This window comes from Sorex araneus, chromosome 3 (genome assembly GCF_027595985.1).
Source record: "Sorex araneus isolate mSorAra2 chromosome 3, mSorAra2.pri, whole genome shotgun sequence".
In the NCBI taxonomy this organism is placed as follows: Eukaryota; Metazoa; Chordata; class Mammalia; order Eulipotyphla; family Soricidae; genus Sorex; species Sorex araneus.
Genome location: NC_073304.1, coordinates 86,969,759 through 86,988,964, shown reverse-complemented (window position 1 = coordinate 86,988,964; position 19,206 = coordinate 86,969,759). Strand labels below are relative to the sequence as shown.

At 56.4% G+C, this 19,206-nt stretch overlaps 1 protein-coding gene across 2 annotated transcripts; it reads left to right on the top strand.

The window, feature by feature from the left end:
* Positions 1-18,513, top strand: RPAP1 (RNA polymerase II associated protein 1). 2 transcript variants are annotated; one of them, XM_055132972.1, is made up of 25 exons: positions 1-171; positions 3,364-3,596; positions 4,029-4,177; positions 4,448-4,537; positions 6,450-6,570; positions 7,161-7,382; positions 8,012-8,191; positions 9,121-9,236; positions 9,388-9,486; positions 10,145-10,246; positions 10,418-10,585; positions 11,007-11,186; positions 11,286-11,420; positions 11,515-11,685; positions 12,191-12,348; positions 12,870-13,016; positions 13,129-13,333; positions 13,612-13,721; positions 13,911-14,106; positions 14,242-14,394; positions 14,665-14,807; positions 15,440-16,196; positions 17,447-17,623; positions 17,743-17,802; positions 18,022-18,513. In XM_055132972.1, the coding sequence occupies exons 2-25, from the start codon at positions 3,440-3,442 to the stop codon at positions 18,187-18,189; spliced, it is 4,164 nt and encodes a 1,387-aa protein (XP_054988947.1). In that variant the 5' UTR covers positions 1-171; positions 3,364-3,439; the 3' UTR covers positions 18,190-18,513. The 2 variants fall into 2 exon arrangements, with proteins under 2 accessions (XP_054988947.1, XP_004609834.2); XM_004609777.2 differs by having other exon boundaries at positions 1-403.
* Positions 18,514-19,206: the final 693 nt, after the last annotated feature.

Below are 19,206 nucleotides of genomic sequence, written 5' to 3'. Positions count from 1 at the left end.
CTTTGCGCGGAAAGATGGCGGCGCCCAGGAGGGCCTCGAGCGAGTGAACGCTAATCTTGGAGCACCGTTTTCGGGAGATCCGGGCGCAAAGCAGAGGTGCAGGGCAGCCTGGTCCTCGGGCGGAGGCTGCCCGAGTGGCCCGTTTGCCCGGGAGCAGCCGCAGCTTCTTCGGTGCGGAGGTGTCGGGCTCGGCTCTCCGTCCCGGGAGGGCGTAGACTGAGTCTGGGTGATGCCTCTTTGCTGAAGCGGGTGGTCCTGGAGCTCCTGGGCGGATCCGAGCAGATCCTACTGTAGGATCCGCGTCCTGGAGCATAGGCTGCAAAGGGAGAGCGCCGGAGATTCCCCAGGGGCCTCGGGAGAAGACCGGGTTAGCGCTACTTCGCTACAAATTACCCACCAGGAGGTGGGACCGTCCTTATTCAACTTGTTTATCGTTTCTAGCGCGGGCTGGGACCGAACAAATCTGCTGTGGAGTTTGTGGGGGGAAATGTACTGAAGACTTTACTTGGGATTGAAATGATTGCTTTCCTTTCTTAAGACTTTACAAGGCACTGTGCATGGTCCAGCCCCACTATTCTATGGTTTTATCGATGAATAGAATTCCGTTGTATAGAAATAAAACCTTTTGGGGCTGGAGCGATTGCACAGCGGGTAGAGCGTTTGCCATGCATGCGGCGAACCCAGGTTCGATTCCCAGCATCCCATATGGTCCCCCATCACCGCCAGGAGTGATTCCTGAGTGCAGAGCCAGGAGGAACCTCTGAGCATCGCCAGGTGTGACCCAAAATGTAAAAATAAATAAATAAATAAAACCTTTTGTTAACCACACATTCACAGTTTATCACATTCATCTGTTGATTAGGATTTGACTTGTTCCTTGTTGCTGGCTGTTGTGAATGAATACTACGGTATAATATGCTAGAATGCCAGAAGCATTTGTGCACCTCCTTTTGCTTATTTTATTTTGGGGCCACACCCAGTGATGCTTAGGGATTACCCCCTACCCTGCACTCAGAATTACTTCCTCTTATGATGAAGAGGACCATAAGGGATGCCAGGGGTCTAACCCAGGTCTTCCAGGTATAAGGCAAGTGCCTTACCCGGTGTTCTGTCTCTGGCCCTGTGTACCTTTTTTCCTTTTTGACTTCCATAGCGGCTATTGCTTGGTAAGGGTGCTGAGGACCAGACAAAGGGATTCAGGCATGCAAGGCATGTGCTCTAGCTTCTTTAACCTTCTTCTGGCCCCTGTTATACATTGCATTTTGTAAATATGTTTCCAGTTTTGTTTGGCTTTATACCTAGGAATACAATTACTGAACCATTGTCATTGGTAACTATTTCACTTTTGCCCAAGTAGCCACATTACTTTTCACTATAGTTATACCATTTTATGCTTCCACACGAAACCATATGAAGTGTGCCAATTTCCTCACGTCGTTGCCAAGATTGTTATTTATTTATTTTTTGTTTTGTTTTTGGGTCACACCCGGCAATGCACAGGGGTTACTCCTGGCTCATGCACTCAGGAATTACTCCTGGCGGGGCTCGGGGGACCATATGGGATGCTGGGAATCGAACCCGGGTCGGCCGCATGCAAGGCAAACGCCCTACCCGCTGTGCTGTTGCTCCAGCCCAAGATTGTTATTTTTTTAATTAAAAGAATTTTTTTTGCCTTTTGGGTCACACCTGGCGATGCACAGGTGTTACTCCTGTCTCTGCACTCAGGAATCACCCCTGGCGGTGCTCAGGGGACCCTATGGATGCTGGGAATCGAACCAGGCTCGGCTGCCTGCAAGGCAAATGCCCTACCCGCTATGCTATTGCTCCAGCCCCAACATTGTTATTTTTTCTTTTTTATCCCCTTTGATTAGAATCTTCCTATTGAGTATAGAATGTTATCTTATTATGATTTCATTTGCATTTTCCCAATGATTTGTGAAATTGAACGTTTTTTCATGTGCTTGCTATTCATTCACATATTTTCCTTTCTAAAATATTTATTTAAATCCTCTGCCCAGGGTCAGAGAGAGCTCAGTGGACTGAGCATATGCTTTATATATAAAAATCTGGGTTCCACCCCCAGACCCTCTGGTCTCCTGAGCACTGCCAACAACAAGCCCTGAACCAGGAATAGCCCCTGAAGGCCATCAAGTGTGACCCCAAAACAAAATCCTGGTATTGCCCCCCAAAAAAACCATAAATAAAATTCTCTGCCTATTATTCATTCAGTCCTACAACCTCATAAGCAGTGCTCAGGTCAAGGGTCTCTCCCAGTCATATGCTGGTTCAGTGCTTAGGCCTGGTGATATGGTACTTCTCAGGCTTAGCTAGGGACCATCACGGCTGCAACCATTGGTACTCAGGGGACCATGTAAGGCCAGGGGTTGAACTTGGTCTCCACAAGCCAGGCAGGCATGTACTTCACACCTTTAACTACTCACTGGCTCTGTGTGCACAACCAGATCGCTATCCCTCTGTCCCTGATCTCCCCTTCTCTCTCCCTTTCTCCACACCCCTTCTGTCTTTCTCTTACTGAGTTATATCCTAGCCTTGTCTGCCCATTTTTCAGTTGGAATAGTTGCTATTTTATTATCTAATTATTTCTTTATATAGTCTTGTGTAGGTCTTATCAGATATATTATTTTTTTGCCCTGGTTTTCGAACCACACCTGGTGGTGCTCCAGGCCTGCTTTTAGCTCTGTACTCAGGAATTACTCCTGGCGGTACTCAAGCAATCATATGGCGTACCAGGGAACGAACCCAAGTTACCTCATGCAAGGCAAACACCCTTCTCGCTATTTTTGTTTTATTGTATAACACACAATCTGTTATTTTTGTTTTTTTAGGTTTTTTGGGGGGGGTCACACCCAGTGATGCACAGGAATTACTCCTGGCTCATGCACTCAGAAGTTACTCCTGATGGTGCTCGGGAACCATATGGGAAGCTGGGAATCAGACCTGGGTTGGCTGCATGCAAGGCAAACGCCCTACCCACTGTGCTATCACTCCAGCCCCTAGCCCTTGGTTTTTTAATAATTTGAATATCCTTAGACCAGGTATGTTTTTTCCCCAGCTTGATGGAGAACCATCGCATGCTGTTACGACACATTTATCTGCCTGTCCCTGATGGCATTTCCCTTAGCTCCCCTCTGATTTTTCTGAGAGTATTACCACGCACAGATTATGAGCAACCTGAGTTGGCAGTAAATATTGTTGCTAGGACATCAGGGAGGGCTAAATAGGAAGGGATGATAATAAGGTATGACCGAGGAGGCTTGAGCGCTGTGAAGAGACGGAAGAGGAGTCTCTGGTGAACAGTAATAAGAACCAAGTGAAGAGGCTCATCATCTCTGTTGCTTTCAGGGGCAAACGAGAGGACACCCCCACAGCGGAGCAGTGCCAGCAAGAGTCCCCCGGGGGAGGCAGACAAAGCGTCAAGATGCTAGCAAGGCCAAAGCCAGGCGAGGCTGAGGAGGACCTGCTGCGCTTCCAGAGGCAGTTCCTGGCGGCTGGCACAGCCCCGGCGGTGCAGTTGGTGCACAAAGGAAGCCGGGGCCGGGGAGATGCACTTGCTCGGGATGTGGTGATGCTGGACGGTGAGTGGCCGTGAAGGTGAGGCTGGGCAGAAGGGTAGCCTTAGGTCCTCCAGGCCTGCTGTGTTTCTAGATGCTGCAGCCCTCTCCTCGTTTTGGATAGTTGGCAGCTCTAAGTGCTTAAATATCCTGGCCACAGGGACCAGAGAGATAGCACAGTGGGTAGGGTGCTTACCTTGCACATAGCCAACCTGGGTTCAATCCCTGCCATCCAGTATGGTCCCCTAAGCACTGCTAGAAGTAATTCCTGAGTGCAGAGCCAGGTGTGGCCACCCCCCAAAAACAAACAAACAAACAAACAAAATTCCTGCCCAAGGTGACAGAGTCTGGGCCAGACCCCCTGTGACCGCCTCTCTTTCCCAGGCCTCCCCCTTCCCATGTCTCTGTCTCCTCTAGATCAGGGATAAAATTCTCATGGCTGCTTTCCTCTCTCAGATCTCCCTGATATGCCTCCAGCTTTGGTACCTGCTCCTGCAAAGAGAGCCAGGCCCAGTGCCACGGGGCCCCCGCCTGTCCTCGAAGACCCTGAGGAGAGGCTGAACAGGCACGATCAGCACATCACTGCTGTCTTGACCAAGATTATTGTGCGTTGCACCTGGCTGAGTGGGCTGAGTGGGCATCCAAGGCTGCAGGGCTGTTGGGTGGGGGGTGAGCAGGGGGCAACTCAGGTGGGACTTGATCCCCCAGCAGTCAGATTGGGGGCATGTTTCCGTCACCAGGCCCCTTGCAAGAAGCAAAGTGGGTTGATGTCCCCTGGTGTAAGGCCGTGTTTGCCTGGGACAGGGGGCCTGGAGTGGGGAGGGGCCAGCCTGGGGACGCCTCCATCCTCACTATCTTGTGCTTTGCGGCTGCAGGAACGAGACACAAGTTCAGTGGCCGTGAATCTGCCTGTGCCTAGCAGTGTGGCTTTCCCTCCTGTGTTCCATCGATCACAGGGGAGGCAGGTGAGACTTAGGAAGCAGCCGGTAGGTCTCATAGCACGTCCTCATCAGACCGGTGGTCCTAGGGAGCAGCACATACACTTCATCTACTTCTGTTACAGCCAGGCCCACTTTTCACATGAGGAAATTGTGTATGCCCAACAAGGTGGCTATTTTGTTCGGTGCAACCCATCTAATAGAAGAACCAGAAACCCCTTCCCAGCCTGTCAGGCTTATACTCTCTACATTTCCAGAGGGCAGCTAGTGATTCCTGGACACTGAGCAAAGTGTTGGATAACATTGGTTTGTCCTTGCTCTTCCAGCAGGGAGCTTAGGTTTATTGAGTTACTCCTACCACAGTGCTTCCAAAGCACACCCAATTCCTAATCCTATATTGCTTTTCTCTTTCCTCTATGTCCTTTGCATAGTTTAGCAATGTCCTTTTTGTATAGACACAGGAAGACAGTTGATGCTATGCTTTTGTAACATGGGAATTAATTGACTCCAAATAATATTTACTCCTGGGCATCCATCATCTTTACTTGACTTATGCCTCAGTTGCCCTTACTTCCTAACACCCCCAAAAGGAGAGTCTTGGTGAGGGAGTTAGATGGACCCAGGGCAAGCTGAAAGCTACTCTGGCGTTGAAAAGGGACAGGCTAAGTCCCATGAGAAGTATATGGTCATGGAACAGACTCTTGTTATGACCCAAAAAGAAGTAACTGGAATAAGGACCCTGCTGGGGTTAGAAAAGACTAACCTGGCCTAAGGACTAGTCTGGGATGTATAGCGAGATGTCCCCAGGAAGACCCACCCTTTAAGCTTAATATATCTCTTACTGTGTCCATGTAAACTGGCTAGAAATATCATTAAGAAGTAAATTTAATATGATTGGATTAAAATTTAAATGGATGACTAGCTAAGGAAAGGAGAAAGCAATATGCCCATAGATGGAATCCTGCCCTTGAGCCAATCTCCTAGTAATCTAGAGTGTTGAATCTCCAGATGAGATTTTGTCCTAGAGTTAATGTCCTAGAAGAACTTCCCTTGAAAGAAGGGCTTTATATGTGTTTATTGTTATGATAATGTTCAACCACCTGCACAATTTCTTCTTCTTCTTCTTCTTTTTTTTTTTTTTTGCCTTTTGGGTCACACCCTGCAAGGCACAGGGGTTACTCCTGGCTCTGCACTCAGGAATTACTCCTGTGATGGTGCTCAGGGGACCATATGGGATGCTGGGAATAGGACCCACATCGGCTGCATGCAAGGCAAACTCCCTATCTCCTATACTATTGCTCCAGCCCCAGTTTCTATATAACTACACTGCAGGGGAGAATAACAGTCCCTTATTACCAACCAGCCTGTGGGATCACTGATTACCAATTAGCCTGTGGCCCTGTTCCTTCTGTTCCTCTCACCCATCATCATCTGTCGGCCTGGGGAGGCAGTTCTCAGCCACCAAATGCACCCACGCTTTGAACTCATAACAGTCCTTGTTGTTGTTTTGTTCTGCTTTGTCTCTGTGTCACACCCAGTGATGGTCAGTGCTTACTTCTGGCTCTGAGCTCAGGGATTGTTCGTAGCTGGCTCAGGGTCCATACCAAGTGCCGGGGATTGAACCCGAGTCTGCAGTATGCAAGGCAAGCGCCCTGTCCACTGTCCTGTCTCTTTGGCCACAGATTTGGGTTTTTTTTGTTTTTTGTTTTTATTTTTGAGTTTGCTCCTGGCTCTGTGCTCAGGGATCACTCCTGACTGAGCTCAGGGATCCTAAGTGGTGCAGGAATTGGACCTGGGTCAGTTGTGTGCAAGGCAAATGCCCTACCCACAGAACTATCTCCTTGGCCCGAAAGAAAGACCCTTTATTTCTTTGTTTCAGTGACTTTGCTATAAATAGGTTGGGAAGAGAATGGTCAACTTGAGTTTTCTGTCCTCCCAGGGGAAGCCAACAACATCTGGTAAGAGGAGCATCTTTGCTCAGGAAATTGCAGCCAGGAGAGCATCTGAAGCCATTTCGCTGACCCCAAGAGATGCAAATTCCACCTTGCACCCACCACAGGGTGAGCGGACACAAATGGGTCTTCCTTTTAGTACAACACACACAATCACAGAGTCACACATACAGCCATAAACACAAAATCACAGTGTGTGTGTGTTGGCGGGGGTTAGGGGGTATCAAGTCATGCTCTCTGGGAAATCTGAGAGGGAAGTGGGAGTCCACAGGTAAAAGCACACCCCATGTTGGGACAGATGAGGGTGATCCCGAAATAGGGGGCATCCAGAATCACCTTTGGGTCTCCGGTAGAATGAGTATCTGAGCGCTCTGAAGAGAACAGTGTCCCGGGTCCCCACTCAGAGTGTGGGTCTGGGAGGTGGGATCCACATCTGGGTCTTGGTGCAGGGAGAAAGGAAGAGGCTGGAGACCCCCTCAAAGTCTGAAGTCAGGATGGTACCAGGTTTCCTTACTGCTAACCACCCGCCGCCTCGACGGAACACAGGCACCCTCTCAGGGGACAGCTGTGTGGAAAGGGCCCCCAAGATAGCCCAGGGCTCCTGGGCTTCCTTGGCTGGGAGCGCTCTGGGCCTCCAGGGCCAGTGGGATTAGAGAGGGGAGAGCCGAGGCCAGGAATTGACCTGATACCTCTTCCAGGTGCTGTGACCTGCGAAGAAACACCTTCAGGCGAGCAGGGCTGCCCACTTCCAGGAGGCAGCCCCAACTTCCAAGGACCCCACCTGGTCACAGGCACGGGGCTTCGGGGCCAGGAGGCTGAGCAGGAGGCCCGGACCATCCACGAGGAGAATGTAGCCCGGCTCCAAGCCATGGCACCCGAGGAGATCCTGCAGGAGCAGAAGCGCTTGCTGGCACAGCTTGGTATGGGCACCACATGGCATGGGGGTGCCACTCTTGCCCACAGAGACACAGACGGGGGCTTGTTGTGCCTACCCACATGGGCCTGGGTCTCTGCTATGTGCTTTCATTCTGTCCTCACACTGTTTCTGTCGTGTGCCAACCTCACTGGCTTAAGGACAAAGGCTGAGGAATTCTCCCCTGCTTACAGAGCTGGCCAGGGCTGCAGGTGACATGCAAACCCAGGTCGGCTCAATTCCCAGACCCTGCCGTGAGCTGTGTGTGTCGTGCTGCCCCCATCCCGTCCCTCCTATTACAGCTCTGGATTCCCCGTTGTCTGATCCCACTCCAGATCTCCCCTCCCTCCTTTCTGCTTGCCAAAACCGTGGCACCAAGTCTGTCTTGCTTCAGACCGTGTATCAAGCACAGAGCAAGAACACAGCAGCTATTCAGTTCTTAGAGATTTGTGTATAAATACAGTCAGCGGAAAGTAGGAGGAGTCGCACCCAGAACACCTTCTCTCTGATCCCTGCCAGCATTTGTGCATTTGTCCCACCACCAGTCATGCCTCTGAGCTCACACACAGGCCAGACTGGTGGGACATGGCAGTCTTAGGCCTCTGTGAGGCCCATTCTCCCCTCTGCGCACTCTAGATCCCAGCCTGGTCGCCTTCCTGAGGTCTCGTAGCTGCCCCAAGGAGCAAGCAGGCGAGAAGGCCCGGGAGGAGCAGAGGCTGGAAGGAGCCTCAGCCACAGTCACTGTGGAAGATCCTGTCATGCCGGCTTCTGCCACGGAGCCCAGGAGAGAAGAGGAACTGCAGCCAAGCACCCCAGGTTGGGCAAAGGGGATCATCTCGGGAGCAGGAGAGGGAAGGGGTCCCCGCTAGAGTACGTGCACCGAATGGGGGAACCCCGAGTTTCATCCCCAGTACCTCATGGTCTTCACACTGCTTGAGTGTGATGCAGAACGTGGGGAGAGGGAAGTGGAAGCATCGCTCTCCTGGGCCTTGCCAGCTGGGACAGGGGCCATCTCTCCTGCTGTCTGTATTCACAGGAGTTGGTCTTGTGACTACCTGCTCTGACATCTGAGCACCCTGCCCCCAAATCCCCCCCAACTCCCCCTCCATCTCCCCGCACCCCCTCAACCCTCCAGGAACTGATTCAGCTTCAGCTCCTTCCATCCCACAGTTCCTTCTGCCTCTGCCCTCAGCATTGCGGGGAGGAGGGGAGAGGAAGGCTCTGGGTCTTAGGAACATGCCAGCCCCCAGCAGGCAGGCCAGTAGGCAAAGTGATTTCCCAGGACCAGATTATTGGATTAGTGCTTCACCAAAGATGAAATGGGATTCCGAGCCCCAGGGCCCTCCTGTCCCCGTGGGTTTGCAGCAGTCGTGCTGTGGACAAGAGTCGCGGTGGAGGATGAGGGGGGAGAGGTGTCGGGGCGTCCCTACCAACCCACTCCTTTAGAGTCGGTGCTGGAGAACAGAACGTTTTCTCCACGGTACAGGGTTCTCTCTTCCTCCTCTCACTTTCTCTTCCTTCTTCCTCCCAATAATCCTCGGGGTCAGCAAGAGGCTGGAGCCGATGGCTGTGTTCTGCCCTCTCAGACATTCACCCACTTCTCTGGTGCCACCGCCCAGGCCAGAGATGGAGGCAGAGGCTGCTGGGTCCTTAGGGGAAGGAGGCTGGAGCCGCGGTGGGAGATGATGGCATCTCGACACGGCGGGCCAGTGAGTCCCAAGGAAATAACTATCGCATCCCCGCAGTTCCTGCACTGCCCGTGGCCCCCCACAAGGAGTGGCTGCACATGGACACAGTGGAGCTAGACAAGCTGCACTGGACCCAGGACCTGCCCCCACTCCGGCGGCAGCGGACCCAGGAGGTGAGCCTGTGCCAGGGGTGGGGATGGGGCTGGCACACAGGCCCTTCTCAGCCCGTCTCCTGGGGCTCACCCGCCCTCTCTGCTGGCCCCCACAGAGGCAAAGGTGGTGGATGCCAGTCCACCGTGCTCCTCTCGCTTTTTCTCCCTCTAGCGCATGCAGGCCCGGTTCAACCTCCAGGGAGAGCTGCTGGCCCCCGATGCTGACCTTCCCACCCACCTGGGCCTGCATCACCACGGGGAGGAGGCGGAGGTGAGTCCGGACAGCTCTCAGTACTGCTTTGCCGGCATGTCCTGGACACCCTGTCTGGCTTTGCCAGTACTTAGAGTGTGAGGGAACACCTTTCTCCTTCCTGGCCCCTGCCTTCTAGTCCAGCACCAGAATCTGCCCCTTCTCTGTTGGTCCCTTCCCACAGTATCTCCTAGATGAGAGACTCCCCGCCTTCCTGTCCTCTGCCCTCTGCGCCCTGCCATTCTCACCTCCATCCTGCTGAGAGTGCACCCTGCCAGATCACACCAGCCCTCACACATGTTCCTCTTGGCATTGGGTAGGGCCTGGGCCCCTCAGTCCTGCACCATCAGTTCCTGCTGAGCTCACACCTCAGTGCCCCAGGTTCCCCCACCCTCCGTCTCTTTCTGAGGCTCCCGGAACACCTTTCCTTGTGCTCCAGGCCAGCCGCCAGATCTCCCACCCCGAGACCACATGGCTTCCCTAGACTACCCCCAGCTTGTTTGTAGACAACACACCGGCTGCCGTGGCACTCGTGTGCAAGCCTGGTCTGCACCTGTCCGAGGGTTGGGGGTGAACAGGCACCTTGTACTCTCAGCTGCAGGCACGGGGCTTGCTCGGTGTGTCTGCTGGGGGGCGTGGCCCTGTGACTGGGAGCCTCTGACGTCTTGGCCCCGCACAGAGAGCGGGGTACTCCCTGCAGGAGCTCTTCCACCTGACGCGCAGCCAAGTGCCCCAGCAGAGAGCCCTGGCGCTGCTCGTGCTGGCCCAGGTCATCAGCAGGGTGAGTGGGTCTGGTGGGCTCTGCGTGTCCCTGTCCCCCCGCCCCAACATGCGCACCCGGGGTCCTATGGGAACTGGGAACTCCTGGGGTGCCACGGGGGCGAGTGAAGGGCTTAAGCCGAGCCCGTGACTTTAGCATCATCAGCAAAGGTTTCCCCTTCTTGTCCCTAAGGCCCAGGCCGGTGAGTTTGGGGACCGCCTGGTGGGCAGTGTCTTGCGCCTCCTTTTGGACGCTGGCTTCCTTTTCCTGCTGCGCTTCTCCCTGGATGACCGGGTGGACGGGGTCATCGCCGCTGCTGTTCGTGCTCTCCGGGCTCTGCTGGTGTTTCCTGGAGACGAGGTACAGGGAAGGGGTCCTAGCTCCCATGGGGCCTGCCCTTGGGGCTGAGGGCAGGGTGACGTTAGCTGGGTGAGGTTAGCAAAGCATAGACGGCCAGCCCGGGCCAGAGAGAAAGTATGATGGGTAGGGTGCTCACCTTGCACGTGGGCTGACCCTGGTTCAATCCTGAGTATCCCATACATTCCCCTGAGTCTGCCAGGAGTGATCCCTGAGCAGAGAGCAGGAGTAAGCCCGGAACACCACACCAGGTGCTCTGGCCCAAAACCAAACAGAAAGAGGTCCACCCTTCAGACCATGCCCAGCTCACTTAGCTGTGCCAGGCTTGGAGGGGGCATCTCTGCTCCTCTCCTGGGTGCATTTCCTGGCCTTCTCCCCAATCTCCTCCCCCCCCACCCCCCCATCTCACTCCTCTCCCTGGCAGGAGCTCCTGGACAGTGCCTTCTCCTGGTACCACGGAGCGCTAGTGTTCCCTCTGATGCCCAGCCAAGAGGACCAGGATGCTGAGGATGAGGATGAAGAACCACCAGTGGAAAAGACAAAGAAGGCACCAGAGGAGAGTTCCCGGCCTCCATCTGACCTGGCCCGGCACGACGTCATCAAGGTAGAGGGATGTGCCGGGGTGGCTGCCAGCATGGCCCTCGGCCAGGCACACGTTGGGCCAGAGGGGTCATCGGGGGGCCTTTATCACATCTATCCACAGGGGCTGCTGGCCACCAACCTGCTCCCCCGGCTGCGCTATGTGCTGGAGGTGACCTGCCCAGCGCCCTCCGTGGTCCTCGACATTCTGGCCGTGCTCATTCGCCTGGCGCGGCATTCTCTGGAATCAGCCACGAGGGTGAGAAGGATGGGCTGGGGAGTGGGCAAGTGCCGGGAGCCTGGCCTGGCCCCTCAGCCCCCCACTCCTCTCTTCCTACCCCCCTGCCCTGCAGATCCTGGAGTGCCCTCGGTTGATCGAGACCGTGGTGCGAGAATTCCTGCCCACTAGCTGGGCCCCCAGGGAGGCTGGGCCTGCGCCCAGTCTCCACCAGGTGCCCTGTGCGTCTGCCATGAAGCTTCTCCGTGTCCTGGCCGCGGCTGGCAGGAACATCGCTGCACGGCTGGTGAGCAGGACCCAGGGCAGAGCCAGGGATGCGAGTCCTGGGAGGCTGGGTGGGGCTCCTCTGTATCTCCTGACCCCCTCTTTCTTTTCTTTTTTTTTTTTCTTTTTGGGTCACACCTGGTAATGCACAGGGGTTACTCCTAGTTTTGCACTCAGGAATTACTCCTGGTGGTGCTCAGGGGATCATATGGGATGCTGGGAATCGAACCCAGGTCGGCCACATGCAAGGCAAACGCCCTACCCGCTGTGCTATGGCTCCAGCCCCATGGCCCCCTCTTTCTGTCTGCACCTCCTGCTTGGGAAGGCTCAGCTGGGCCCAAGAGGCCCCTCACTGGGCCCCACACCATCCCGCAGACTCCTATGGAGCACCTGTGCTGCGGCAGAAGGTGGGAGGGTGGGCAGGAATGGTGCCCGCCCTGCCCCGGTGTACCAGAGGGATAGGAAGGGGCAGGGGTGCCCTGCCCTCCCCACTGACCCTGATCCCCAGACTCTCTGCCCACCGCTAGCTGAGCAGTTTTGATCTCCGGAGCCGCCTGTGCCGCTTTCTGGCTGAAGCGCCCCCGGAACTGGCCCTACCCCAGGAGGAGGCGGAAACCCTAAGCACCGAGGCCCTCCGGCTGTGGGCAGTAGCCGCCTCCTACGGTCAGGCCGGAGACCTGTACAGGTGAGGGGGCCCTTGGAGGGAGGCGGCTTGGTTCTGCTCTTCTGGCCAAAGCTGAGAACTCTCAGCCTTGGCCAAGTTTCCAACGTGGGGTCGGAGAGGTTGTGCAGGGGGTTAAGGAACCTGCCTTGTATGCGGCTGGCCGGGTTTGACCCCTGGCACCCCGCATGGACTCCCGAGCCCCACCAGAGTGATCCCCGAGTGCAGAGCCAGGAGTAAGCCCCAGACAAAGGGGTTCCAGCTTGTGGAAGTCGGGTGGTGGGGGCCGGACAGGTGTGGGAATCCACATCAGGGGAGATGAGGTTCTTGGCTGATAACATTCTGTGTGAGCCTGGGGGTTCCTGGGGGGAATCAGCGCCCTGTTGAGGGGAAGCCATGAAAGGCCCCTGACCGCTGGCCCCCACCTTCCGCCCTTGGGTGTTCCCTGGAAGTGGCCTGCTCGGGCCCTCCTGTTCCCCGTGCCCCCCCCCCCCAACCTGTGCCTCTCTGTCTGCTACACTGAGCGGCCGCCGTGGCCTTCCCAGGGAGCTCTACCCCGTCCTGGTGCGGGTCCTGCAGGCCGTGCCACGCCAGCTCGCCTCCCCACGGCCCCCCACCATGCAGCGCATCGCCTCTCTGCTCACCGCCCTCACCCAGCTGACCCTGGCCTCCGGTGCCCCCGAACCCAGCAGGTAGGTGCTGCTCACTTGGACCCGCCCGGAGGGATGTGCCCTCCGCAGCTGTTGGCCAGGCAGGGATGTTCCTCTCTCCCTCTTCATGGGACCCCTTCCGGCACCCCTGCAGGGATGACACCACTGAGAGCAGCCCATCGACTGCCCCTTCCTCACTGCCCTGGACGCAGGTGTGCGGGCTCCAGCCTCTGGTGGAGCCATGTCTCAGACAGGCCTTGGACTCGCTGCCCAGACCTGATGCATGGCATGCACTGGGCCCAGTGCCCACTGCCTGCCTGCTCTTCCTGGACGCCTATTACCAGGCCTGGAGCCAGCAGGTGAGCATGGCATCTGCCCGCCCACACCAGCTCACCTCATCTCCTGAGCTCCCTTCTTTCCTATCCCCTCTCCACCCCGTGTCCAGCTGCACTTCCAGGAACCCTTTGCAGTAGCCCTACCTCTTTGGGGACCCCAAGCCCCCTTGGCTGGGGGGCTTCTCTCCCTCCAGGTAGCTCAAGAGGCAGAAGCCTTCCCTCACGGAGCCTCTGGGCAGGTCCAGGGCACCGGGACGGGGAGGAGGGGTGTCCTGACCACCAGCCCACCCCTTGCCCTGCAGCCCAGCATGTGCCCTGGCGATTGGCTTCAGGACATAGAGCGCCTTTCGGAGGAGCTGCTGCTACCCCTGCTGTGCCAGGCCCCGCTGGGCAATCTGTGCCAGGCCCTTCGGTATGCGGGGACACTGTTTGCAGCCGTGGGGGTACCCAGCTCCGACTCCCTGCTCCATCTCTACAGAAGCCCACTCGGAGGGACTCAGGGATCCCTGGTGGGCAGTGGCAGGTGGGGCGCTGTGCCCACTCAGCCAGGCACAGCTCAGCTTGGGCTGGAGACCCCTCAGCCTTTCCCTTCTGCCTCTAGGTGCTGCTCCCCTCTCTGCAACCCGCAGTCCTGTGCCCCGGGCCCTGAGATGCTCCCGAGCCTCCCCTCCCTGGGCTGCGCCGGAGGCTGCCCACCCCTCAGCCTGCCGGGCTCCGCCTCACCGTTCCCGTTCCTCACGGCCCTCCTGGCCCTCTGCGGTACACTGACCCGCATCCACAAGGGGCTGTGTGGCCAGGTGAGCCCGGGGCCAATGGCAGGGACCAGAGAGAAGCCGAAGATGCCCTGGGGGAAGGACCTCGTCTGCCGGCTCCGCTTCCCTGAGTTCGGGGAGCCCTGCAGGTTCAGAGCTGAACACCGTCGTCTTTTCCAGCTGGCTGCCCTGCTGACCGCCCCCGGACTCCAGGACTACTTCCGGCAGTGTGTGGCCCCCTTGCCTGCCCCACAGCTCACCCCCTTCTCGGCATGGGCACTGCGCCATGAATACCACCTACAGTACTTGGTGCTCAACCTGGCCCAGCGCGTGGTAGGTGGTAGGCCTGTTTTGTCTGCACACACACCCCCATACATGTGTGCAGCCCAGTGCTCCCCGATTGTCCCCATCCTGCTTTTTTAGAGCCTGTGCTGGCAGGACCTCCCACCAGGCAGGACCCGCTGCCCTGCCCGTCCTCCAGGTGGGGCTTCCGTGCCCTGTGCTGCCTGTGCATCACCTTTGCTTGCCTCCTCATCCTCGGGCCTCTCTGCCTGGCCCCTCTTACCTCCTCAGCTCAGTCACCGCTTGCTGTTCTGTCCCCAGGCCGCATTCCAGACGGTGCCTGCACCCAGTGCTGCCCTCCTCCACGGTCTGGCCGTGGCCCTGCTGAGCCGGCTGCTGCCCGGGAATGAGCACCTCGCCCACGAGCTGCTGCGGAGCTGCGTGTTCCGGCCCGAGTTCCTCCCGTGAGCCCCGGGGCTGGCGTCCCTGGGGCATAGCGCTGAGAGCAGCTGTGCTGGGCGCCAGGGAATAGGAATTGCCCTTCTCTGACCTGTCCCTGCACCTGTTTCCTCCCAGTATGTGGGGACCAAGGCTCACCACAGGAGGGAATTTCTCGGAGACTTGGGTTTGTCCTTGTGACTAAGGACAGGGACTCAGAGAGCTCCGCAGGCTGAGCATGTGCCTTGCATGCAGGAGGCCTCACTTGAATCCCTGGCACCGCGTAACCCGCCCCAGAGCACTGCTGGGAGCCACCCCCAAGCACTGAGCTGGGGAAAGCCCCTGGGTACTGTGGGGTGTGGCCCCAAATCTCTTCCCCCTAAAAAAAGGAGACATGTTGAGCTCGAAAGCATGATTGATGGCTAACAACTGTGGAGTGCTCGTTCCCTGCACAGCTTGTCCTTCACCTGAGAGCAGATCATACCCAGGTGGCCAGCCCATGTGTCTGTCCTCTTAAAGGGGACACACACCTCCTGGAAGGCTATGGGGACTCAGGGAGGAGCAAGATGGGAGGCCCTGGGAAGGCCCGCAGAGTTGGCGAGCTCTTCGGGGTGTTTTAATTCCAGCTCTCATTTTTGGCTTTTGGGTTCTGTTACAGGGAAAGAGCATCAGGCGGTCCGGAGGCGGCTGACTTCTCCGACCAGCTCTCCTTGGGGAGTGGCCGGGAACCTGGGGCTGGGCGCGGGGCCCTGCTTGCCCAGGCCTGTCAGGACCTCCCCAGCATCCGCAGCTGCTACCTTGCCCACTGCTCTCTGGCCAGAGCCAGCCTGCTGGCCTCCCAGGCCCTCCACCGTGGACAACTGCAGCACGTGCCCAGCTTGTTACTCCCAGTGCCCAAGGAGCCGCTGCTGCCCACCGACTGGCCTTTCCTGCCCCTGCTTCACCTCTACCACCAGGCCTCAGACCCCCGCCTGGGAGTCCCTCCTGCCGACACTGTGGGCACAGCCCAGCGGGCCCTGCAGTGGGTGCTCGTCCTGGAGAGCTGGCGCCCTCGAGCCCTCTGGGCCGTGCCTCCTGCCGCCCGCCTAGCACGGCTCATGTGTGTGTTCCTGGTGGACAGTGAGCTGTTCCGGGAGGCCCCCATACAACGCCTGGTGGCAGCCCTCGTGGCTCAGCTCTGCCGGCCTGAAGTCCTGTCAAATCTCCACCTGGACTGCCCACTTGCTGGCCTGGCATCTTTCCCTGACCTCTATACCAGCTTGCTCGAGCACTTTGAGGCCGTGTCATTTGGGGATCACCTCTTTGGGACTCTGGTCCTCCTTCCCCTGCAGCGTCGGTTCAATGTCGCCTTGCGCCTCGCCCTCTTTGGCGAGCACGTGGGCGCCTTGAGAGCCCTGGGCCTGCCACTGTCACAGGTACTGCTGCCAATGGTTTGTGTGGACCCCCTTACCTGAGCTGGCAGGGACAGTGCAGAGTTGCCTTGGTTGGCCTTGGGTTCCCTCGGGTTCCTTCTTTCCTGTTGGAGGCTTTATTTATTTATTTAATTTTTTTTAAGTGTTAGGGGCTGTAAGGAGATGAGAACCCAGGAAATGGGTCGAGCACAGTCCCAGGCATACAATAGGTGTTGGTCATAGATGGGGGTTTGGGCCACACTCAATGGTGCTCAGGACCTGTTCCTGACTCTGTGCTCTAGAGTGGTCCCTGGCAGTGCTCAGAGGACCATATGCAGTGCCAGGAAAGTGCCTTATCCTGTATATAATCTCTGGCACTTTTTCTCTCTTAGTACACACATAGCTTATAGAATGGAATCCCTGCATAATGTTTTCTTCACTTAATATTACATTTCTCATATGTTTGGTCATTCTAGGAAATAAGTATTTCTAGTTTATTTTTGTTATATATTGATTATTATTATCATATAAAGTCCGTGCTAGAGCCAAAGAGGGGCGCGGTAGGCTAAGCTCATATTTTTGCATGCAGGGGGCCCATGTTGTTGTGGCAACCCTTGGTTCCCTGAACACCACCAAGAGCAACCCCCAGACCCAGAGCTGGGAGTAGCTCCCGGGCCCTGCTAAGTGTGGCCCCCAAGCAAAACCAAAAAATAATGATTCATTATGTAAGTTATCAGAACCCTTTGGTGAGCATGAATGCTGTTTCTGACTTTTTTTTTTTTTTTTTGCTATTTAAAGTAGTGACTGTGATAAATATCATGATATAAAAAGTTTGTTTCTTTCATAGTCATTTCTGCATGGAACTAACAGTAATTTCTAGAAAAAGCATAAACTTTACTTTTTTTTCTTTTGGCTTTTGGCTGTGGGTGCTTGGTGGTGGCTGGGGTCATGCCTCTGGTGCTTGGCGGATCCTGCACTGCTGAGCTCCTGCATCCAAAGCCAGTGCTCCAGCCCTCCAAGCCATCTCCCCAGCCAGAACAGGAACTTTTTAGAGATTTGAAAATATTGAGCAACTGAACATGGGCATTTACAATTTTTCACTTTACAAAGACTAAGAAGCAGGAAAGACTAAGAAGACTAAGTCTAGAAAGCACATTTGCAAGCCCTGCTATGCCGCTCTCCTTCGCCCTGAGGCTCCGGACAGAGGCATGAGTGTCCAGGCAGAGGCCGGCCTCTCCTGCGCACCCTCCTCATTTGTCCCTTCCCCATCCCAGTTGCCTGTGCCCCTGGAGAACTACACCAGCCCCCCTGAGGACAGCTTGGCCCTCCTGCAGCTCTACTTCCGAGCCCTGGTGACGGGCGCACTCCGGCCGTGCTGGTGCCCTATACTCTACACCGTGGCCGTGGCTCATGTCAACAGCTTCATCTTCTCTCAGGACCCCAAGAGTTCGGTAAGTCAGTCTCCATAGACCGGGGGTGGAGGGGAGCCTGAGATGGAGCTGCCTGGCCAGCAGCGGGTGCTAGCCATGGCTAGCTGTGGCCCCGCACTTCCTCTCTGTTCTGTCCCTAGGATGAGGTGAAGGCTGCCCGCAAGAGCATGCTGCAGAAAACGAGGCTGCTGGCTGATGAGGTAGGGTGAGCACTAGGCTGATGCCGGCTGAAGGGGAGGGTAGGAGAATAGAGGACCTCGCACGTGGCCCACTCAGGTTTGATCCCTCACACTGAATATGGTTCCCCGAACACTGCCAGGAGTGATCAACTCCTCCCCCCTAGCCCCCGTATCTTAGGGGTTGAGCAGGTCTCAGCAGGTCTCCACTTGCTACTTCATGGCCTTCTTCTCTCTTTGCAGACACCCCGGCAGCACCTTCTGCTCTACAAGTGCCCTAATTCCACCTGCCCCAGTGGCTTTGAGCTCTATTCGCAGCTGCCCCCCATACGGCAGCAGTACCTTCAGAGCCTCACCTCAGAGACGGGCCAGAACGAGGTGGGACAGGCCTCCGAGAGCTGCTCAGGGTGAAGTGATGGCCCCAGTGCCCAGGATGCGCCCACAGACACCTTCCCAGATGGGGCTGTGTGTCCAAGGCGACAGAACGCCCCGGAACAGAGGCTGGTCTTTCTGGCAGCAGGCTGAGCTCTGGACACCCCTGCCCCAACGTAGACCCTGAGAGCTGGGGCTCAGGTCTGGGGCCTCGGGTTTGTGCTGGGAGTGAAGGTGACACATACTTACCTTCTCTCAGGGGAAGGGATGGACTCAGTTCCCCTCTCTTCCCACTCGTGGCCCCAGCAGAGTATTTCAATATTGTAGCTGGATGTTGGCATTAAAAGGATTTTTTATCTCCTGGGAATGTCCTAGATTGGCTTGGAGGGAGAGGTCTGTTAGCTGGCGGGGAAGCAGGAGCACTGTGGGAGGAGTGCAGGAGTCAGGGTGGAGGTAACTGGGACCACAAAAACATGGGGCTTGGTTTCAAGGGGTGCCATGAGGGCAGCGCTCAGAAACAGCCACAGCCACTGGGAGACTCCGTCCCTCCAGAGGTAGGCGGTGCCTCCGGGCCCTTTGGCCGGGTTGGTGGGCCGAGCCTGGGGACTGGGGTCTGAGCTGCTGGACAGAACTGGCAGCCTGTTTGCCACAGAGCCTGGCTCCTGGGTCCTCCCAGGCCCCTCATGTGTCTGAGGGAACCCAGCAAGCTCTCCGAGTCCTGATGGCAGGTCATCCCATTCCCACAGGATTGGCCCCTCATGGGCTCATCTCGGCCCCCATGCCCACCCCTAATTGGGGCAGATACAGACATTTAGCCCATGGCCCTGTCCTGTAATACCCGTTATATTGAGAACTTCATTAGTAGTAGAAGGGGCTAGGAGGTCATCAGACAGTCCATCAATTCAGCTCTGTCTGTTGGGAGAGTTGAACTGTTCATTTATAGTTGAGGGTAGGGGTGGGGGGTTCATACCTGGCTGTGCTTGGGGCATACTACTGGCTCTGTGCTCAGGGATCACTCCTGCCTGGCAAGGCTTGGTGGACCGTCACAGGTGGTGC

Coding starts and splice junctions, on each gene's coding strand:
- RPAP1 (XM_055132972.1), top strand. CDS start 3,440: ATGCTAGCAAGGCCAAAGCCAGGCGAGGCTGAGGAGGACCTGCTGCGC. Junction 6,571..7,160: donor CACCTTGCACCCACCACAGG/GTGAGCGGACAC, acceptor TACCTCTTCCAG/GTGCTGTGACCTGCGAAGAA. Junction 13,334..13,611: donor ACCAGGCCTGGAGCCAGCAG/GTGAGCATGGCA, acceptor CTTGCCCTGCAG/CCCAGCATGTGCCCTGGCGA.